Source organism: Athene cunicularia, assembly GCF_003259725.1.
Source record: "Athene cunicularia isolate RWA chromosome 3 unlocalized genomic scaffold, athCun1 chr3_part1, whole genome shotgun sequence".
Classification (NCBI taxonomy): Eukaryota; Metazoa; Chordata; class Aves; order Strigiformes; family Strigidae; genus Athene; species Athene cunicularia.
Window position 1 is genome coordinate 39970537 of NW_020799097.1, and position 24186 is coordinate 39994722.

General features: G+C 36.5%; 1 protein-coding gene across 1 annotated transcript in view; it reads right to left on the reverse strand.

Moving 5' to 3' along the window:
• Nucleotides 1–24186, reverse strand: part of RNGTT (RNA guanylyltransferase and 5'-phosphatase) — a 185898-nt gene that overhangs the window by 149832 nt on the left and 11880 nt on the right. Inside the window, exons 5-7 of the mRNA XM_026845915.1 lie at nt 19289–19538; nt 12675–12784; nt 11761–11862 (exon numbers count right to left, since the gene is read on the reverse strand). Coding sequence (XP_026701716.1) covers nt 11761–11862; nt 12675–12784; nt 19289–19538 — 462 coding nt within the window. The remainder of the gene's footprint in view (nt 1–11760; nt 11863–12674; nt 12785–19288; nt 19539–24186) is intronic.

Consider the following 24186-nt stretch of genomic DNA (forward strand, 5'->3'; position numbering starts at 1 on the left):
ATTCCGATTAAGTTTCGTAATTGTGTCTACATTAGGGTGAAATTAATAGTTCCCTCAGCTTTAATAACTGTTGGCTAAACTCTTTTTATATCAGTGGAGACCTAGACACTCAGCTTGCATTAGTATGTTCATAGTAACAACTCTGATCAGATTATCTGCAGCAGATTCAGCAGTAACCCAGAAGTTTACCTTAATAATCCTGTAGTGATTTTTTAAAAACCTGAACTCCATAACATTTTTTTATCCTTCAGCTATTATGAATATCAAATGTTATCCCTCAAACTTTATTTTGCATCTTCCTAAATAAGGAATGCTTTCCAATACTCATGCTACAGTCAAGAAAGTTATCCTAGCATATCTGCTACACCAACGTCTAATTTCATGAGAAATTAGAAGGTTACAAATATCCAGCTTCATGTTCTGAATTACTTGTTCAAGCTACTGCTACCCTGACTTAATACTAGTATGGAAAAAAAAGAAGCAATTTTCTTGTCGTACTGATCACCTCGTATCACAATGAAAGGGCTATACTTAATTTAGATATTCAAAGAATCACAGAATCATTTACATTTATCATCGAGTCCAACTGTTAACCTAACACTGTCAAGTCCACCAAAAAACCATGTCCCTAAGTGCCACATTTACACATCTAGTCTTTTAAATAGCTCCAGGTATTGATGAACTGATATTCTTTAATTTATTCTGCTTATTTGAGACCACAGAACTTAATTTCCACAAAATTCATTAAGGTGGTATTCCCTGCATTTGCGCAAGTTACAACTGCAGGATAACAGATACCCCATAGCTTATACAGGTCTCCCTAATCTTTACTACTCGTCAGTCTCTTCCACTGTTCTCTCATTCAATGCCGTATTCTTTTTCTTTGTTTCTGCTTGCCACCACTTTCCTTTAAACTCATTGCAAGTTTCCCTTTTCATTTGCTCCCCTTGACAATACAAGGTCCAGAGAAGAATTTTTTTGTAACTGTTATGACCCTGAAAATCAAAATTGAAGCAGTGAATCTGCAGATGACATTTACTACAGAAATCTTCAGAATGTCCCAAACTACAGTAACAAACAATGCAAGTTTTGATATCCAAAAGGTACCAAGACACAAGCAGAAAGAGAGATACATCCAGACTTCCCACCATACAATGTTCTAAATCAATTCAGCTGAGAAAGCAAATATAGCAGCTACTTTTTAGAGGTCAATGAGAGGACAGAAATGCATCTGCAGTCAAAAAAACCCAGCAAACAAATCATTAGGTCACATAACTATTAGGATGGTGCATAATACAGAAATAATATTGTATCACTATAGAATTTATTGGTATTCTCTCGCCTAGGATACTATGTGCACAAGCATTAACTGGGAAGTCAGTTTCTGTATAAAGGAGATAACAGTAATACCATGGAGCATGAAAAAATGCTTAAGTGTGGAAACTGGTATCATTTCTCCTAATAAAGTATCATAGTTTAGAGTGAGTTCAAACTTCATTTTTTCTTGTTTCATAAATCAAGGATAAAGATGCTTTTAATTAATTTAACAGATGGCAAATTCAAAACCAATGTTCAAAACCTAAACACACTTTCTATCTAAATATTATCAGACTGTGAAACTCTGCAACAGAGCTGGTAAAACCAAGAATTTAGCAAGGTTAAAAAACACTATGCAGTTACAGTGTTTTTCTTGACTGCCTTCCAGGGTTTTAATTAAATTATAGCGCTGTGGGGATTTTGTTTCTTTATTTCTAAAAGGATATTAAAACTTATGGGTTAAATTTGAAGTTGTCTTGTTACCATTACTTGACCTCCAACAAAGGGTAAATTAATCTACAACTACTATAGACTGAAGAGTTCTTAGAGTGCATTATGACGTATCTGGTGTAAAATAAAGGAAGAATTAACTAGCTAGAAAACATATGACCCAGTAACTGAATCTGGATACTAACAGATTTATTTTAAATATGAGATTCGCTTTGTTTCACCTAAATATTAATGATGCTAAGTGGTTAAAGTATATTTCTACATTACAACTCTACGGTATAATGTTCTGATTCCTTTTTTTAAAAGCTGTAAGATTAATGGAAAAAATTATATCTCAAGCTTGACTGAACTACTGAATTCTCTTATAATTTATTATTATTATTATTTATTGCAGATATTGAGCTTCAAGCTTGCTGGAACTTGCTTGACTCCATACCTCATCCACAAATTTTAGTCTCAAAGTATCTTAGAGATTTAGAAGGGAATTCATGCCTGAAGCAATGGGCTGGGGGGAAAAAAAAAAAAGGCAAAGCAACAATTACACAATGGTATAAGAAAGAAAAAACAAATTAATTTAGCATGAGATGAGTAGTAGTTACATTCCTTCTTTCCCCAAGCAAGAGAACTGTAACATCTCTCATGGAGGCTCATAACATAGCAGTCAAGAAAAGAATATCACAGCTTTGAAAAAAAAAAGGAGGTTCCCTTAACTTTGGACTGATTTATGCCAGAACGTATGCTAGGCCAATTCTGTCTACGGCACAGGCACAAGCCACAGAAGAGAACAACTACCATTTGTGCTCACAGATCAGCTCCAAGGAAAAGGGCTGCCCTAGATATTTGTGTAGTTAAACTTTACAAATCAGATGTTGTTGTTCCCTGAATAAGCTTAAATCATTACACTTCATGGATGCGCCTGTAATCCCCCCAAGAGAACCAGCAGCACAGGACATGCTGTTCCACTATTAAAAGTGGTCTGGGAGAAAGGAAAAATAAATAAACCAGTAATCACTGATACTTGTCGCTTGAACATCAGGTACACACGCAGGCACACCATTTATCTTCATCTAATTAGAACATTTTAGGACTACAGTTGAATATTCTCAGATTAGTATTCATAGCACAAGTTACATAATAAGCATTTTAATGCATTAACTATTTATAAATAAACAAAAGATCTTGCTTAGAAGACAATCTGTCCAAATATTAAAATAGTTATATATGAATAATCACTTAAGTGGTACTTTTCAAAGAGCTCAGAACTGCGACAATAAAACTTAGTGAGCTGTCAAAAGGCTGCAAAATTGTGAAGCATCAAGCCTGCTACTTCACAAAATATACCTTCTGTATGGTACCATATCAGCAGTGCTCCTTAACAAGTTAAGAGAGAGACACAAAAACAACAGCTTCCTTCTACCACTTCTTTTCAGTCTGGACAATGTTGCAGGTACGTATAAATGAGAAACCACACCCTTCAGTAACAACGCCTTCCTTGGCCATTGGAGTCAACCTGAATCCAGACTGAAGATGACATGTTGTGTCACACCTATTTATTCATTCATTCTTCCACACTGAGTCAATTTAAAAAACACACTTCAGGAGAGGAGAGAAGCAGCAAAATTATATGGATGTGCCTTTGTAATAAATAAATACATAAATACACCATCACCACCACCACCCACCCTTCAAAAAAACAAAAACACCCCAAACCACCCACTCCAAATGCAGCATTAAGATTAAAAACAATTTCAACCTAGCCCAACAGACCTGGTCTATAATATACATCCCTACTTTAAATAATACTGCCTTCTGGGAACCTCTTAGGAATAACAGTATTTATAACCGGTAATTCCAGATATTAGTCTAACACCTTAATGATACTCTGTGCTGCCTCGTCTGACCTACAGTCTCTAAAGAGAGACCTCTCCCAGTTCATAATTGATATAGTTAAACAGAACCAATGAGTTAGCCAGGGACACCTATCAGGCTGGCTACCAAAATCTGACAACTCCTTTTCTGCTGTCAGTCTACAAACCAAAGCCTAGGCATGCTCCCATTCATTGTACAATATGTAAAAAAGGAGAAAAAGACAGCATGTCAACAGGTGGAGATCATGGGGCCACCTTGTATTAGACCTTCTTCACCCTGAGCTAGAGTGTCTTTACTTTGAGATAGGGGATACACTAAATATGCACAAAGTGCCCTTCATCTTAACTCATCTTAAATTATTTTTGCACCCTCAAATAAAAACTCAAGCCAGTATGCAATATTCATGGGTTCTAATGCTGTGGGAAACTGGCTGGTATCAATCTTGTAATCCTAAATTTATTGCCCAACACAACTAGAAGGGGTAATTATTAAGATATAGAGTGAATGAAGACTTACATCTGAGCTACTAAAAACCTCAACCTTCCAGTCTCAAAACACATCATTCCTGCCTCCCCATTCCATCCTCTCTTCCCCTCCTAAACACATTAAATAAAACCATGAATTGAGCATCTGCTTTTTCAGAAAATTAAGAGGAATACTGTTTAGAGTGCTTAACATCTATGAATTACTCTTCTCAGCAATTATTAAAAAGGTAGTTTATACATTATAATCCAGAATCATATGTGACCTTTACATACTTTTGCAGAAGCTTGACATTATGTTATCATTACACACTTAAAAGCTAAGCTGCAGGTTCCTAACAACTGATCACTACTGTAGTTTATAAAAGCTATTTATAGCTTTTAATCCTGACTGGAAGGGGGGAAAAAATTTTATTACTATCATTTCAATAACTTTCACAACTTCAATTTCCAGCCCAAAATGTATACCATCTCCAATTATTATTCAAAATAAAGCCCACATGGAAATAAATCCTATGTGGATTTCAGGCTGAACCTAAATCAAGGTTCTTCCAGTTGTAGAACTATAGAACTAGCTTAAAAATGGATGAGCTTGTTTTCTCTTAAAGAACTAGATAATAATAAAGTAGGATCAGGAAGGACTATGCCATGTAAACAAAAACTGCATTTCCCTCCCAAAGACCTTAAAAATGTAACATGCAACAAAACAGTGCAGAGTTAGGAATAGGGGAATAACAGTCACATTACCCTTTTAAGTTTTTGTTCCAAGTCTTCTCTTTAAACACCATCCCATTTTGACAGTTTCATGGGAATAATAGGAAAACGCTTACAACTACTACTTTGAGATATTCAGTGACAATAATAACAAGAGTAGCTGTCCTACACACACAAACAATGTATAATTACCACTCAACAGTTGAGGTTTTGCCCATTCCTGATAGTTACATAAGCGCATGGTTTGAATAAAGCTTATTTGACTTGGAATCAAAACACTTGATTTAAGCCCACTTGTTCGTAAAACCTGTCACTCCTATAAAAAAAATTAATTTGGTCCTGAGAAGTCCATTTAGTATATGTTCAAACCCTGAATATTTCAGTCCTTTAAAATTTCAGACCACAGAAACGTGCCCCAATCACAGAAGAAGGGATACACAGCATTACCAACCAACAGTGCAAAACTGATAAATATTTGTCTATTTCCTAAGATAAGTGGGAAAAAGAGGAAGGGAAAGGAAGGTGTCATTTAAAAGCACTTAGATGATTCTCGTGCAGGTTCTTCAAGCCATCCTGTCATTAGGAGGCAAATGCTCCTTCCTGACCCCAAGACCATAATCCTGTATAACTCTAAACATGACACTCAAAACACAATATATAATAATTCACTTATTCACTAGACACCTAGGGTCATAAAGTAGGGTGTCCAGAAAGGGGTTATTCATACCTTGAAAAAGGTCTTTACTCACAAATGCTTTCTAGCGATTAACAGCCCTAAACTTTCCTGTTAGCACCATTTCTCAAGGAATCTGTCAAATCTCACCATCCTACATTTTTGTCCCCTTCCTCTAAATTAGGAAAGAATCCACTAACAATTGTGTAAACTTCAGGCATTTTCCACTACTGGGCATAAAATTCCACATCCATGTAAATATGGACATGTCATTTGTACCAATCTGAAAATTAATCTATGGCTTCTTTTTCATTCCCAACAGAGTCTCCTTCAGGTTCAACTCCACATTAATATCTTTGCTCCCAGGAGACAATCTTTCCATTCTTTAGATCTGCTTTCATGACAAGCCAGTCTCTTGTTCTTAATAATGAGTTCTCAAGTGCATAGATGTGTTTTAATTGGTTTAGTCCTACTCTCCAATCTTCTCTGTCCTTTGTTCTCATTATTATCCCAACTTTCTCTCTAACCTCCTCCTGTCTCTCAGGGATAATAGTTTTTTCATGAACCTATTCGACTATCTCTTTAATCCTTCACAGACAGACTACCATTTGTCTTCCTTGCCACCTAATTTTGGGCTTCTTAATTTCTAAAACAAAAAATCTGTTTCTCAGTTTTCTCCATTTCTTTAGAGCTGTTCTTTAGCAATCACCACATTTTCACAAGTTACTATTGTCACAAATGACTTTTGGATAACTTTTTCATATTATGAATCTGCAATTTCTCGATTATGCATGTAAGCTTCATCATGTAAAGGATCAAACAACAGGGAAAGAAAAAAGTATTTAGCCATGCAAATTCAGGGGAAAACTTTTACGTTGTCTTCATCACATTTTAACAACATGCAGAAAAGTTACCTTAAGACATACCCAGTAGACTTTTTTCAAGTAATGGTCACAAATACATTTCTGAAGAAGCTGCAACTATTGTTAATTTTAAAGTTCTTAGCAAAAATAGATATTTTATTCAATTTGTACAAAAAGCTAAGCTAAAGAAACCTTGGAAGCTATCACAAGTTTGATAATACAGTAACTTACACGCATTGGATAAATCAAAATTATTAGATTAATAAAACTAATCCAAAAATTTGGCCACCAGTTTTATCATATAGTTAAGCGTAGCTTTACTATTTTTATTTTGTATTATGATACCAACAAAATAAGGAGTATTTAGGCAACAGGCCTTTTTTCTAAAATGTAATTTGCTAATCATGAAGAAAATAACAAATTTCAGGGATGTTCCTAAATATTTTGTTACAAACACCTTTTAGACAATTAGCAACAATTCTCAAAGAGCTGCTTTACATTCTGTATCCACTGGTTCGCATTTAGATATCTGCAAGCTATCAAATTTACATGAATATTTTTCAAACATAATAGCCTTTGGCAAGAACTACCTGTTCTGCATTTTTTTAAATAGCTGCCTTACCATAATTGAACAGCCATATTATGATGATCATATTTCTTGTTTTTTTCTAAAACTGCATGTGTACAGATGTGAAAAATAAAAAGGTACTCATATAAATGTAGGAAAATAACTTACACCCCTTAATAGCTTGCATTTAGTTCAGGTCACATTTTACCATTATAAAACCTAGTCCTGATTGATTATATTAATTTGAATTATTCCACAGACATTTTAAAGCTTTTTATTATTCTTAGTGGTAACAGTCTTTTTTTCAAAACTGGTGTCTCATTACTTTATCAACCCTACTCCTGTCTGAACATTCAGCTCCACTCATTAGAACAAACATCTGCTACAAACAGTACTAATGAGATACATATCAAGGGATACAGCAAGCCGCTAACCACCTGGGTTAATCACTTTACAGTACAAAGTTGATAACACAGAGTCATACAGTATGCCTGAACATACTCTTACAATTATCTTATTCAGATAGCAACTATTATTTTGGAAACACAGAACTACAAAATTGGAGGTATTTGTAAAGCCGTACATACCTTGTATCTACTCAACATACAACATACATTCCACCTCAACAAACCAAAAGGCATGATTTTAGTAGGGAAATTTGCCCTTTGGATTTCTGTGCTTTATGAATAGATTAGTATTAGAGTTCTCTTTAAGACACCAGAGGTTTGACAACTGTTCCGATAAATACACAGGAAAAAATTCATACCAAACCAGTCAGAATAGCTGCAGACTTAAGTGATTTTTTTTTTTTAAATTATAATAATAATTTAAATCAATATGATTTTAGAGGTGTTATTCCCCAAAATCGATTTATATATATATTATTTGCACACACGCAAATAGCTGGCACAAAGAAATTATTTTTCCGAAGAGAGCCAATGTTAAGTGAGTTTCAAAGCTCTTTTAATTTAAAGTTCGTTTGTCTAAACCTGAGATGCAAGCATACACATCTTTACACATAGACATGTATGAACAGGAGAGGAGAAGTATTTGTTCATAACTGCACTTTCCTCTGGAGCAAACATGCTGCAGAAGGAAAGCTGGAGCAAGCACAAGGAGGTGTGCATTCCCAATGCTCATGGAACAAGGGCTCTAGAAACCAGGCACAGAACAACCAAGACCACGGTGTAGGCACAAATGCTGCAAATCAAGACAGACAAAGCAAGAGTAAGTCAAATGATTTTGAACACAGGGCTCCAAGAGAATGGAAAAGGATGAGTTTTGACCCAAACCAGACTCAGAACCCACATATTTACAAAAGTGTATAAGATACTACTCCAGTAAATTAAAAAAAAATAATAATTATAGAATCACTGTAAAACAACATCAATTTCACATTATTTAATGTAAGATGATAAGTAATGTTCTTTCATTCAGATAAATACTTTTTTTTTTTAAGTTATGGGTAGAAAAATATAATACTAAAAAAGCAAGAAAACATACACTGTTCTACCACTGAAAAACAAAAAAACACCAGAGCTCTTAAACCAGAAGGGTGAAAGTTCAGCTGCTATTGAAATCTAGGAATAGCAAATGCCTTTGGAGAAAAGTAAAAGCCCTCAGTGAAATTACTGACAGTACATGTCAGTTAAGACAATCTACAAACAAAGGCTTCAACCATGAAACCTCTAGTGAAAACTAATACTGCAGGAATAAAATGCAGGTATTTAACAATGGTGAAATTTAAGAGATTTGTCTAAGTTGAGCAAATATTGCTATTAACCGAGATGAGAGCATTTTAATGAAATGAGAAGGTAAAATATAAAAGTTATTAGTTAAGCATCTGCTTTTTTCTAAATCAAATCACATTGATGAAATGGCAGTACTTTTTTAAGCAAAAAGACAGAATTAAAGAAAAAAATATGCAAGCCAAATAATATTGTAATATGCAAACACTAGACTGCTGCATCTAAAGAACACTAACAAAATAGCTTCGGAGATGTTTGATGATGGGGGTTTTGTCTCCAGATTAAGTAAGCAGGGGATCCATAAATGGATCTCCACTAACTGATGTCTTAATATTAAATTCAGGAAGGTCATGCCTGTCAACACAAGCATTCAGAATAATTAATGAAATCTATTTAATTGCATATGGAGTCTGGATCGTCAGAGAACAATAAAATAATTAGAATCATGTCCAATGTAAAAACTGCCATAGTCATTTTTCATTGTTGATTAGGGTAACCATCATGCACAGTGTCTAAATGTCCAAATAATAGCTCAAGGTTTCGTCTGTAATCTCTTTCACAACATTCCTTCAGCTGAATTTCATTAACAGTGGATCTTTGTAGCACCATATTCTTCTCTAAATATGCCTATCAGTCTGTGTATCTCCATAACCAACTACAAGTCATTATGTTTTGAGAAAATTTAGAACTATTTAGTTCCCTCAGTTTTATTCTTCATTTATTTTGTCACCATTCTGGAACAATAAAAACACAGGATAGAATGTCCAAAATACTGAAACATCCTACAAGAAATTACATGTGCACTACTTTCTTTCACAAAAGACAGTCTTCCAGACGCAATACCTTTTTTCTATATAATTATTCTAGTATTCAGATTGTATGCATCCTGTACATTTTAGTAAGAAAATAAGAATATTCCATAAGACTTCAATTTCCCAAATGAATAATGTAAGGTATCATAAAGAAAGACTCTACATATTGAATATACAAACAAAAAAAAAATGTGGAAGAATAGCTTACAACCCTACAGAATAGCACTAATTGTAATTTTACAGCATCTTAGTATTTGTGCTAAGATACACCAATCTGTATTAGCTAACAACCCATGGTTTTAAACACATTCTTCAGTGGCAATGCATACTACAGACACTGCAGATGAAGCAATTTTTTCATTTAATATCAGACTTCTGTAAAGAAATTATTTTAAAAACAGAATTATTTTCTGCTATTGCTACCTCTTGAAGAAATAGGCTTAAGCTATAGGAAAACAATTCCACAAACTGTCTTTAATACATACTAAAACTTATTTAGCATAAAAACTTTACTTTGTTGTCTCAGCATGCGAAGGGAGAATGCTTTCCATTGCACTGCTAAAACAAAATTTCTTTTCCTTTTATCTGTACACAAACCTGGTATTTTCACTTCACCAGTCTGAAAACAATAATTCTTATCTCCTGCTTTTGAAAACATCCATTTCACCCACACAATTGATGTTTTCTAACTTGTACACATGTGAACACTGAATTCTTTTGCTAGTCTAAAGCACCATGCACAAATGAGCATAACAGGCCTCCTCTTACCATGCATACATTCATTGTATTTGCACTTTTTCTGATCAAGTCAAAGCAGGTTAAATATCTATTAATTTGCTCTAAGTGAATAAGTGAAATTTGCGCTAAGTAAAAACTGAAATCATTCCACTTAGCAAGGATTAGAATTGCTTAAATACTACCGTATATAAAGAATATATTTTAGAAAAAAAATCAAGCTGCTGAAATGAATGTGTCACACAATTTAAATTCTCCCTAAGACACTACTGACTATGGTGTAAGAAATCACATTAACAGTTACCTTAAGATAGTGCCCACAACAAAAAGGAAGATTGTGATCTGAATGCTCTGGGTAGCATAGGTTAAAACCACTTCCACTAGTATGTGGGATTCTTGGTTTTAGTTTTGAAACCAGAAATACTGAAGAAAAACAGAAGGTTAGATTACCAGTCCCCACTGACGATGATTTCAAAACCTCAAGAAAATGGTTGTAATTTCAGAAGTGTTCCAATGTATTAAAAATAACCAGTCCTATGAAAGCACGATTTTTGAGGTTCGGAATTCTACTCAAGAAAGGTTTGTTTGTATGAAAAGCCACAGCCCTATTTCCTTGTACTTAGCAAGAGTACAAGGAAACAGGGCATCTAACGTTTGGGGGTTTATTTCAACATGAATAGCGCATACTTTCTATACCTCATCCCAGCTGCTGGGTGTAGAGGCAAGACACCCTGTGTGACATGACTTTTTCACACGAGGCAAAGCAATGAAAGGATACCCAGTGATATCAGATGCACATGTTTAGACAACTGCGTTTCATGCAGTCAACACCAATCTATAACCAGTTACAATCAGAGGAAAAAGTGGTTTGCCATTCTGTATTTGATGATGTATGGCATTTCTCCTACATTAAAATGCTAACATGAGAATAATGGAGAAATTAAATACAAGGATGCATTTCAAACCAGAAATAGCACCACTGAAGAGTTTCAACACATCAATCCAATCTAGTCATAGTGTTATAAAAGAAGTCATCCCTACAATGAATGTAAGAAAACTGGTATGGGAAGATGAAACTATTAACTTTTTAGCTGACCAGAACTACAAGTTTGAACAAAGGATGACAGTATGAATGGAAAAACCCTATGAAATTTCTAATATTACACAGCTTCTGAAGGACCAACTAGAAGTTTTAATTTAGCTTTTATAAACTAATTCTTTAGATCTAAGATTATCTAAGACCTTGGTGGCAAGTCTTGGCTGACAGACAGGCAAGGGTTATAGAAAGAATAAAAGTACATGCATTTAACAGACCATCTGCAGAACAACTGCTAAAAAGAAACTTGGCTACACATTTCAGCAAATGTTGGGTACCAAGACAGAAAAAAAAAATAAAAAAAAATCTCTGGAGTGAGTTTTGTTGTTAGAATATGCTTTGACCTTTGTACAAGAGAATTCACTTTCCTCAGAAAACAAAAACCATCTACTCAATTTACCGGGTCTTTCTTTTTCATTTAAAATGAACGTACCGAGTGCCGTCTGCTTTCCAGCTAACTTTGTATGGCTTCTGCTCCAAAAATTTAATATTTTGCTTGTCCATGGAAACAGGCTGTGCTCCAGGGAATCCAGATCTAAGAAAAAAAAATAATAAAAAAATAACCACGTTTATTAATATTCTGCAATAAACAGTCACACAAGGCAATGCATGTTCTACATTAGACTGAAGTCACACCCTGTATCAGACTTGCTGCAAGGTAACTCTGAATTACAACATCCTCTCAATAAGGTATTTTGCAAGAGGAATCAAATGACTATCTGATAAGAACAAAGGTATTTATGACAAAACACTAAATTATCTGGAACTTCAAAGTTTTAACTTTGGAGGAAGAGATATTTGAATTCAAAACTACAAACACTAGAAGAACTATAAGCATCAGCAAGTTAGGAAGCACTGAGAGCAGCTCCCTAGACCATCAGCTTTGGAAAGGAGTTCAGAAACGGGTACATTAAAATCAAGATTCTCATTAATATTGGACACAAATCCAAGCTGGCTATAAAAACAATACCTCAATATTGGAATGTAATAGCAGTTGTATAAATAAGTCTACTGCTTGAGCAAGCACTAAATTTTACACAAATACCTGGACTAGCCTACATCTGGAATTTGCTCAGCAACAATTAATCTGAAAACATTTTGTTATCTCAATGGAAAAGTAGTTCTAGTATCTTGTTTCTCAGTATCAACAGTTGATTACTTCATTTCATAATACAACACAAGATCCTCATCTGCTTCACTGTTGAGTGTTTTGGGGGCTTTTTTTAAACAATCCATCCAAAAATAGTCACTTTTTTCATTTTTACAATGAGCTGTTTCTTTCTGCAAAACTAGAAACATAATTATTTCTAGACAGTATAAATAAACAAGTTCTAAATGTTTTCATACCCTTCCCATCCACAGAACTGCTGACATTTTTGCTGTATTCCTCCTAACTTTGGTTGTGTTGTCACCTGGGTCACACATTTAACTGTTATTCCTTCCAAGAAAATTGCACCCTAAATAAAAAATTTTAAAAAATTAGTATTTAAGCCTTCATAAAAGCAGATCAGAACACGTCAATACAAGTCTGTTTTTACAACTTAACCCTCACAAGCAATACTAGGTTAAATATTCCTCCTTAAAGATTTACTCCCAAATACCAAGATACATCAGCTGAGCTTTGCCAATAAACTCACTAGTGAGTCATATTATGAACCCAGGAACTGACTTATTAATGACGGGTGGAAATAAAATAATAATAATAAAAAAAGAAAGTAGGTAAATGGTAAGGGATTGGCACTGTTTAGTTAGTACTCTTAAGTTCCCATGTCAAGCTACAGCATCAGTCTGACTCCACTATTTTTCATTTGTAAAAAGAAAGTACACTAGTATCAAGCATTTAATAGTAAATTGGTCACATGGAATTTGCAGGGATCAAATTAATCATCTTTAGTATACAAAATTTGTGGATGAGAATCTGAACCTCAACAGTACTGTAAGCCTGGAGCAAATCACTGTACATTAAAGGTCACAAAACTCTTTATGGCAGAAGCCTTTGTGACACCACTTTTAAGTGTATCAAAAAGTATGGCCTCAAAATAAGTGAACTGGAAACTAAGAACAAAATTGACCTATCATGTGTTAAATTAAAAATTTTTTAACACACAAATAGCATCTCTAGACCAACAATTCCATGGTTTCCTTGATTCATGGAAAGTAAGAGCTGCTCACTAACAGTAGAGATTTAATGTGAGATAAAAATAAGTAGCTTGCTAATTAGCAAACTAAAGTCATTGGAAAACATCTTTAGACATAGCATTTTTGGTGGGTTTTTTTTTAAACAAAATTCTCAGCAGATGAAGATATTAATTCCTACTTTTCTCCCTCTAAATCTCTAAGATGCATGTTTTCAATTAAATATGTTCATTTCATCAGACTTAGCTGGTAATTCCAGTACAAGAAGTTCAATTACATGGATTTCACCTCCACCTGGGTGATCTACAATGTTATACGTCTCAAAACTGAAAACTTACACTGTAGGGAAAACAGCTGAAAGAATGAATGTACTTGTGCAGCAGCAGCAAATTTAGAGGGTTCTCAGTTGATGTAAAACAAACTTCTTAATAAAAGAGAATACAAACAGCTGACTTGTAACAAAATATCTGTGTAAAAACATACTTGCATAAATTTTATTCTCAATCAAAACCAGGTTACTAAGGTGGAGGTGCCACCCTGAATGCCATAGAATCTTTAAGTAAAGATCAATAAAAGAATACTGAAAATAAAACTCTAAACTTGTGTATTCTGGAGGTTTGATGATGAGTGGAACAGAAACAAATTCTGCACAACAGAACACATTAAAGCCATCAGGTATACAAAGCTACATAACTAAAGATTTCTAAACAGATTGCAAATCAACCAGATTTATGTCAACAGCATCTCAAATAATTCTCAGTGCAGACTAAGAAGATGAAGGCATGAAGTTTCATCTGTTGAGCTATGAATCCTGCAAATGAAGATACAAGTATTTAATGTCTGTTCTCCAAAATGTTTTACACTTGCCTTAAAAACAAATCTAGCTGCATACTACTGATGAAAGGAGCCTTTTTGTTCCCTTCCCTTTCCACACACTGTGGCACTGACCTGTACTAGTATTGAGCAAGTCTAGGAACTGAGTCAGCAAAAATAACATCATCAATAATTAATTTTCTGCCAAACTAGTATCCTAAACTAGCTCACCACAGGATGAGTCAGCACTAGTGCCAGCACAAGGGAAGCAGAAGGAACACAAGGAGTGCCAGGAAAGCAGGACCACAGTTTTGAGAACAGCCTGCATTTAGTTAAGATTGGCTCAGCTGCATCAGCAAATCATGTTCTGAGAACAGTACCTCCTAAAGAAATATGCTAACAACCTCAGTTACCTTAAACTCCACAGATTTTCAGCACATCACATCCCATATTACTTATGTGGGCACCTGCATGTGCAACAGCACACAGGTGACAGGGTGAGGGGAGCAGACAGCTACACATGCCTGACCAGCATACTGTCTGAAGCGTAAGTGCTTAAGAGCACCACGAAATAAAGGAAGATGGTTGTGCCTTGCTTCTCAGAATAATGGCAGTGTGATGGCAATATGACTTCTATGATTAAAGCAAAAGGTAGGCAACAGGAAAGATCTAGAAAAGAAAAAGTCATAAACGTGAAATTGGTGCCTGCATTTGAAAGTGTCTCTTGTAGATTATCTGCAATGAGTATATTCATTGGCTAAAGCACAGAACTACAAGACCAAGGTGAGTCACTTGGGCTTAGCTAACTCAGTGTTCCAGGTTTCATGAGGACATTTCCTTGGATAAGGTGCCAACACTGAGCCAGATCCACACACTTTCTGCCCCATTGCTGAACTAACAAACCCCCCATGGAAAAAGGACACTGGAGAACATGGTGCAGAGATGACAGAGCACTCAGCTCAGCAGAAGCACCTCAGCTCCTCAGCACTGCTACTAAGTCAAGAGCTGTAAGCCCTAATGGATCCAAGGTAACTACATGCACTGAGTATCTATACTCTGCACAACCTGCACAACCTTCACACAATCTGTACTAATCATGCTCATCCCACTTGCCACTGTCTCCCTTCACCCATCAATTCAGCTGAAAAAGTGGCCATGTGTATCACCTTGTGTTGGTTCAGTTCCTAAACACCATCTGGAGGAGTGGGTGAGTGGGAAAGGCCCAAACACACACCTCCCTGACCCTAGTGGCTATCACCAAGCCTGGGTGATAGCCATCTTCAGCTACTTAGACCTGATCAAGTGCCAGTATGCTCACAGACTGCCTTCCAGAGGACAAGAAACATTCCAAAACATATCAGGAAGAGAGTCCCCATCTACAAGGGAGGAAGGGAGATCCAGGGAGTTACAATGATCAGATTACATTTAATACCTAGAAATAGAGGACCACATTACAAGAACTGCCTCTAAGACTGTACAAGCAAAATAGATAACAAAATTATACTGACTGGCACTCAGTAACAACGGTGTTCAACTAATCATTTGGTTTTGTTGTTCTGGCTTCACAGAATTGGGGGAAGCAAGAAATATAACATCATTTGATGCTAGCTTTTGCCTTGGCTTGTCTTTTGTTTGCTTGTCTTTTTCTCAGAGGAACTCAGAAAACATGGGGTAAATGAAACTTCTATAAAACAGAAGACAAACTTGTTTCAAAACCAGGTTCAGAGGAGTTAAGTGTTTCACTAACAAAATGGAAGAATATATTGAGGAGGATCTGTGGGGTCTGCTTTAGGTATAAAAGATTTATTTTCCCTAAATTTCCTATTAGCATATTCTTATTATTGTGACATCTGTGAATTTAGTAACAGAGATACAGACTGTGATAGCAGCTTAAGAATTCAGTGTTAACCTTAATTTTTAAAACAGGCTGAAAAAAACCACTGTGCAATTCAGTATAAACAAATTTCTACACTTAATAAGGAATAAGCAATTATACAAACACACACTGGTAGATAATTAGAGAAAAAGACACAGAGGCAGCAAAAGTCCAAGAGCTGTATTAGTAGTATTCTGTCTTGTAAAAGGCAGCTCTATTGAGATGTATAAACAGAAGCATTAAGACATGTCAAATTAATTCCTCCCTATTAAGCACTAGGATGGTCCCAACTAGAGGCTTGTGTTCAATTATAGGAACCACTATCTCAGAAAAATGTGAGTCATCATGACAGAATACAAAGAAAGACAAGAATGGTCAGAAGTATTAAAAAAATATAGGCTATAGAGAAAAAGTGAACAAATTGGCATTTAATGTGGAGAAAGAGAAGGCTAAAAGGAAATCATACCTATATTCAGGTACCTAAAATGCTGTTGCAAAACCAGAAAAAAAAAATCTTTTTCCCATATCCATCAATAACACTAAGTACACGGGTTAAACTTTGGCAAAAAGAAGTAGGTTAGGCAGTAAAAAAAATAAAGTCACTAATAGTTGGAATCAATGTACTTTGATAGTTAAGCAATAAATATTATCCTTGCTATGTCAGCCATTAGGTTTAAACGTTTCCCTGTCTCACAAATGTCAAGATACCTGCACTCAAAATCATGGAGAAAATCATTAATAGCTACCACCTCTTCCAGACTGTTTGAGATGTAACCATCCATTTTAGAAGCACTATGTATTATACCCTGTAATGCAGCTTACATGGGACTAGAACAGGTAGCATTCCTTAATAAACAGTAAAAGATCCTATTGACCCATGAAAAGTTTGAAGATTGTGGCTCAAAATTATAACTTTTTGTCCTATTTGCAATATCAAGTATTCTTTTCCTGAAGTGAGATTCTAAGAATCAGCTAATAATGTTGCTTCAATGCTACAATCATTACAGCACGCAATGACAAAATCAAAACATGTTTAGATCACCTGGGTAGCACCTGAGACTACAGCAAACAGATTTGCTGTTACCCATCAACTACATTTGGGTGATGACAAAGGAAACAGTAATGGCATTATGTTCTAACAGTTCTCACAGTTCCTGTAGTGTACAAAAAAAAAGGCTGTCTAAGACTTTTTGACACCCAAATACGGAAGTTTTTGTGAAAGGTGTGCAGTAAAGTTTGACACATCCAAGATGGAATTTCTGAAATGGACAACACACTTCACAGGTTAGCTGGGCAGTTGCTCCCGAATATCCACTATCCTAGGGAGATGCCTGGGAGTTGTCTCCTCCTCTACCCCTAAAATTTTCTTCTGTTCCCACACAGATTTGGGTCAAAATGAAAACATTTCACACCACCACCACAGCCATCTCTAGTTTGACACTGGCTACCCCTAGGTGTTTAGAGAAAAAGTCAAACTAGAAGGCTTAAAACATCTGCTGCAAGAAATCAACATAATGCTGAAAACTTAGCCCTTTAGACAGTAAAATAAGATAATCTGAGTGAGAGGTATTTACCTGATAATCATTCCCCCTGTAGATCGCATATTTACAAGGAATCACAAATAGACTGTATCCATCTCTACTGAGTTAAGAAGAAGTCCAGTCTGCCAGCCAAGAACCATGGTAAAGCATTCTCCCCGTTCCTCCTCTTCATGTCAAAGAATGTTCCTCCAGAGCTGCAAAACTGAATTATACGAATATGCATATTAACTAGATGATTCTTTCATAAATTCTCTAACTCATAATTAACTTTTAGTTATTAATATGCTTATTCGTATAATTTAGCTTCCAGATCTCAAAAAAACTATGGTGGCAGATAAAAAAAAAGCCTGGGAAGCCAGTATCATGATTCCTGCTAAACAGACCAGTTTAGTTTTATACTTGCTGAAAAGAGGCTGTCACTGGACCTCACCAGCACACCTCATTTGCTAATACATTAAAAAAAATAGTTTTGAGATTCCATCCCAAATAAATTTTTTTACATATCAATGTTCTACTGCAAGGCTAATGAAGGTAATGGCTGTATCTCTGAATATATTTTTATTATGGATTTTTACTGTGTGGGCAATTTTTTACTCCAGCTGATGGATTATTTGAAAGTTTTCAAAGTTCATTGTGCTTCTTTGGACTAGATTTTCTATTCCTTTCAGACTAATTTCTTCCACACTCCATCTGTAAACCACGTTGAGCAGCTGCAGTAACAACAAAATGCATTTTTGAAGCATATTTCATATGAGGATTTTCAAGTGTTTGCAAACAAACACACCTCAGCACACAAGTAAAATAATTCAGTATTATGCGAAAAGAACTGAATCTATTTTTGCACTCAGCAACATTCTCCCCTACTTTATCTGCAGATAAAATTAGAATCAAGAACTTGGAAATAACTGAGCCATTAATCTTCAGATGATACAAGTATATTCTTTGTATTTGAATATTAGTTCTGTACTATGGCAACTACAGTAACTTACTTCATCAGAATTATGCAGATGTATGTCAAAACAATCACAGTAAATAAGTCATATTTCTTATCATTATATAGTTACAGCAGCTTTGAACAAAATACAATTTCAAAGCTGCCTTAGGGTTTTTAAACTCTTATTGCTTTTTGCTAATCCAATTCTCAATCCTCCAGAATTTCCAAAAGTAAGAATATTTACCAAAATGAGCACCAAATTAAAAAAAAATTCTGAATTTCATCCACATAGCTACAAAAAAATAAGTAAAAACTGTTTACAAACACTCCCCCATAACATCTCACCTCTAGAGATAAGAGTGAATAATTAAAAAGCGGTTTACTATCTCAACTGAAAAGAATAATAGTTATATTAGAAAAATTTTAAGTCATTTTACAACTGAAATAGCTGAAGTGTTGAATGTTAAAGTTCAACGTTCATGTAGGAAACATAAGAAAGCCTACAATGAAAGTAAGTTTTTCTTGGTTAGAGACAATAGTACTAGTCCTCATTTGCAAGAGCACTGACACTTGTGTTGCATATATCATGTAGTAACTGTTGACAATGAGTTTATGAAATTAAGTTTAGCAATCAGAATATTAAGGTCTTAATCAAAAATACCAGTTTTAGGCGTTCTTTTCTCCTCTTGCCAAAGGAAGAGCTTGACGATCCAGGTTCTGATTCTTGGCCTCCCGTTTTACCATTATCATCCTCCTCCTCTTCATCTTCTTCAAAACACCATTCTGGTAGCTCAGGTGGTGGCGGTGCATCATCTTCATCTCCATAACGACGAAATAATTCCTTCAAATAGTCACCTTTATAAATACCTGGTGGTCTAGCCTGAGCAAAAGTAGCCACAGCAGCCTCAATACTGTCAAATAAAAATTGAAAATTATTCTAGAGGCTTGATTTACATGTTTTAGTCATGTTACGGCTTATCAAACGTAAGACTTATTGGGACTGAGAATTAAAACAAATTCCAAACTAGTAATTGCAAAAACATTTTATTGTATTTGTAAAATCATACTTAGATCAGCCTGGCAACAGTTGCTCTTGCACAAGATTCTGCATAATTATGTAGGCACTGCATATATTCTCCAAAGTAACTGCAGCTTGCATTGCTTCATCTCCTTATTGCAGCTAACAGTGGTCTGCTGGTCACCTAAATAAACTTTTATTATTGCTACAGAAAAGGAATGGGTAACACATAGATAAGTACTTAAGGACTGAATGAAGACAAAGACCACCAAAGAAAAGGATGAACAAAGTTAATGAAGAAAAATACAAGTGTTGAAATTCAAAAATTGCTACATTTTTTCCCCCCGAAGAATTAGCTTTCCTTTCATTAGAGATTTTGCCATCACACTGGGAAAAAGCACCCTAATCTTTTGAAATTACTTCTCTTTCCAGAAGTTTATCATTAAAAACTGTAATTCATAAGCCTTTCAGTATGCAACTAACACTTAAGTGCTCTAATAAACGAGAGACTGGATCACAAAAAAAAAAAAAGCCAAAACTAACAACCATGTACCTTTACCAGCCAGCTGTAAAGCACTTCAAAATATACTACAGAGAAGCACTGCAAAAGGATTTTATTTTTGCTATTTTCATAGATTCTATCAAAATGCTTAACACGAAAAACTGGACATAATTCTCTCTTCGAATTATCATGGCTGTGTGAAGCAGTAACGCTCCACAGATCAACATTTAGAAATCTTGCTAAATAAAACAGAGGAGAAATCCCAAAAGGTACATGCCCCTATTAGGCTTCTTGACAAGCACACATTCAAAAGGTTGGAACAAAAGCACATATTACATGCTGTGGAAAGATTTTTTGTCAGATAATATAGCCTGACACTGGAACAAGGAAAAGGTATAGCTAAAATGGAAAAAAGAATTTAAATACAAAAGGTTTTTTTGGCTTGATCTATACAGTATGGGAAAGAGTCTGAGAACTTTGAGGCAAATTTTCCATAATAGACAGAAACACTGAGTCTTGTTCTCTCTTCTGATCTTTGGTAAGAGGAGAAAAACAATACATTCCCCAGAGTGAGACTATCAGATGGTCAGTCATCAGATCTCAGAAATGACAGTTTATGAATCTGAGTTATTTAGAAGGAGCTTTCTTCCCCGTTCTGTTTTCTAAGACTCCTAATTTCTTCCTCACAACACACACACACACACACACCCCCCCACACACACACACCCCCACACACCCATTTCCCGTAGCGCTGGGAAGGAGAAAAATAAACAAAAAGGCTCAGGAATCAAGGTAAGGAGGACAGGGAGGATTAGCTCACCAGTTTAAACGGTCACAAGCACTAACAAAACCAACACAACAGACAGAACGCGACAGTAAGAAGTGTCACCGTATCTCTTAAAACACCTCCCCCTCATCTCCCTTCTTCCCGGGCCCAGCTTTTGTTCCCGATATTTCTACGTCCTCTCCCAGCAGCACAGGGGCAGGGGATGGGGGTGCAGTCGGTTCCCCGCGTCTTCCTCCAAGGAGGTGGGAAGCACTCCTCTGTATTCTTCTCCTGCTCCACGTGTTCCCCTCTGACGGGAGACAGTCCTCCACAAACTCTCTCTGTCCTGAGTCCTCCCCACGGGATGCATTTGTCTCCAGATGCTCCGGCGTGGGTCACCCCCACGTGTTGCAGTCACAGAATCACAGAATCATTCAGGTAGGAAAAGACCCTTGGGATCATTGAGTCCAACCATCAGCCCTACTCTACAAAGTTCTCCCCTACACCATATCCCCCAACATCTCATCTAAATGACCCTTAAAACACATCCAGGGATGGTGACTCCACCAACCTTCCTGGGCAGCCTATTCCACTGTCTGATCACTCTTTCTGTGATTTTTTTTTCCCAATGTCCAGTCTAAACCTCCCCTGTTGCAGTTTAAAGCCGTTCCCTCTTGTTCTGTCACTAATTACCTGTGAGAAGAGACCGGCACCAACCTCTCTACAATGTCCTTTCAGGTAGCTGCAGAGAGTGATGAGGTCTCCCTTCAGCCTTCTCCTCCTCAAACTAAACAGTCCCAGCTCCTTCAATCGCTCCTCGTAAGATTGATTCTCCAGGCCTTTCACCAGCTTCACTGCAGTCCTCCCAGTGCCGAAATACAACAGCAGGGGCTGCGTCTCCCCTCAGAGTGCCGGTGGTCCTCACAGGCCACAGACGGATTTCTGTTCCTCCAGTGACCCCAGTGGGTGGCAGTGGGGCAGTCCTGCCATCTCATCACGGGATACAGGGAGGCTCTCTGCTTCAGCGCACCGCTCCCTCTTCCTCCTCCTCCTTCCACTGACCTCAGTGTTTGCTTAGGTGTCCTTCTCATAACTCCTCTTCAAAATCCCAACCCCCTCCCAGGTTCCCCTTCTTAAATACGTTATCCCAGAGCTGTAGTCACTGCTGCTAATTGGCCCGGCCCTGGTGCAAAGGTGGGTCCAACTTAGAGCCAGAGAAGCTTCAAGAAGCTTCTCACAGGGGGCCACCACCATAACCCCCTCTCCCACTACCAAAAACCCCTACACACAAACCCAACACAGCCTGAAAGATGCTGAAATTTGTTTCTGATGATATTAGAAGAACTCTATACTATTCTGGAATAGATGGCAATGAAAACCAAAAGAGGTAGCACACAGGTTTCACACACAGAAACCTAACTGAAAGAAAACATTTATTTTTCAAGTTCTAGAAACATAGCAGTCTTTGGAAAAAAAATGAGTTGTGAAAGAGATAATCAAGTAAGGTTTCTGATCACTAGCTGGAGAGCTTTCAGTCTGGATGATCTTTCTTTAACTATAAAATACATCTCAGTATTCACAATATATCAGCGGCACTCCTATATCATATGCTTAAGGAGTGAATATGGATGGATTTTTCCATCAGAAAAATCTTGTGCCCTCATCAGCAAATAACACTACCTTAAAGAATAGTAGAGAAAAGTGGATTCATCTTGATACAACGATTAGCATTAATTACCACCTTGCCAAAATTCATTCTTTTACTGTGGACATTTTTCCCTACCAAGTGGTACCCGGATGTCCTGTTAAAAAAATCTGACAAGAGATGAACAAAGCTGATACAATTAACTACCTGAATGAAGCAAAAAAAGTAAGATATGGCCATAACGTGTCACAGTGTCTCTCAAAATAGACCAGGCACGTACTTGAAATGAGATTTATTGTAATAAAAATCGTTTAGCACTCCACAAACATTAATAAACTACAAGTTCAGATGTCTGTCAAATGGAACTAATACTACACGGCCAACTTAAGAACTCCTAAGCTGTAGAATGATGACCCAAAATGTGCATATCACTCACCTATAAAATGAGGGCTCTCAACCTTGAGGAATTACCTTGGACAGTGTCCCAATCAAAGGGGAGAGTCCCCAACTGCTGCTTGGAGGAGGAGGACTGGCTCCATTTGCCCTCCAGTGGGGCTCCATTCATAGCCTAGTTGAGTCTGATCTGTAGTCATATATTATGGTCAGAAGCCAAGAAATGTCTCTTGATTGAGACATTTCATTGGCTGAGGGCCCTGTCTGTCAAACTGAAGAGCCTTGCCTTTCCTATCCCTCAACCAAGGGGGGTGTGTGTGGCAACAGTCACCAAAGGGCTGGGCTCAGTCCCAAAACTGCAGCTTCTAGTTTTATCGCTTTCCTTTGCTTTCAGCTATCAAGAAGTTTTGGTCTTTATTGGGACCTGCCACATTAAGTTTTAAGGCTTTTCCCACTGAGGTTTGAAAATAGAGACTGCATAAAGGCATGAGATCCAAGTAGATAAAAGTGCCATTTCCTCTTCAGAACAAAGGACCGATTCTGAATATAATTACTGCATGCTGCTTTTAAATTGTTAAATTGAAAGCATACAAATTTGCTAGTTCATAGGAACAACTGGAATCATACTATGAAGATATTTGTATCTGTATCTGCTTCCTATAATCAGCTAAGATTCTGCCAAGATTCAGCCACCCACTACTAATGGCATTGTCTCCATTACTCCAATGTCTTTATTCCAAGTTTACTTACTGACAACAATGACCTAGCTCTTTGCAAAGCGCTTGCACATACATGCTAAGCACCAAATAACTGTATGTCCAGTCATTAAAAAATACTGCAACAGGAATAGAATTTTCTTCCCTTCAAGGACCATACAAGTATCATCAGAATGCTTAAAGGGCTTGTTAAGAAACATGCCTTGCATGGGACCCTGTCAGCAAGGAAACAGTGTTTTGTGACTACTACCAAACATGCAAAAGTCATGCCCACCAGCATGGTACAGGCAATTTTTATTTTATACACTAATGTTATATGAAAACAATCACTACTCCTTATGAAGGCACCAACATTTTCAAATCACAAAATAAACCAAGTGAATTTGTATAGAAGCATGCTGTAGACTTTAGTCAAACAACAAGATGGAAACACATCTGTCTCCTCCCATCCCTTCAGAAGCAATTGTGTCACTCTACTGTTGTTCTAGCTAATCTCTTCTCATCGGAACTCAAACCCAC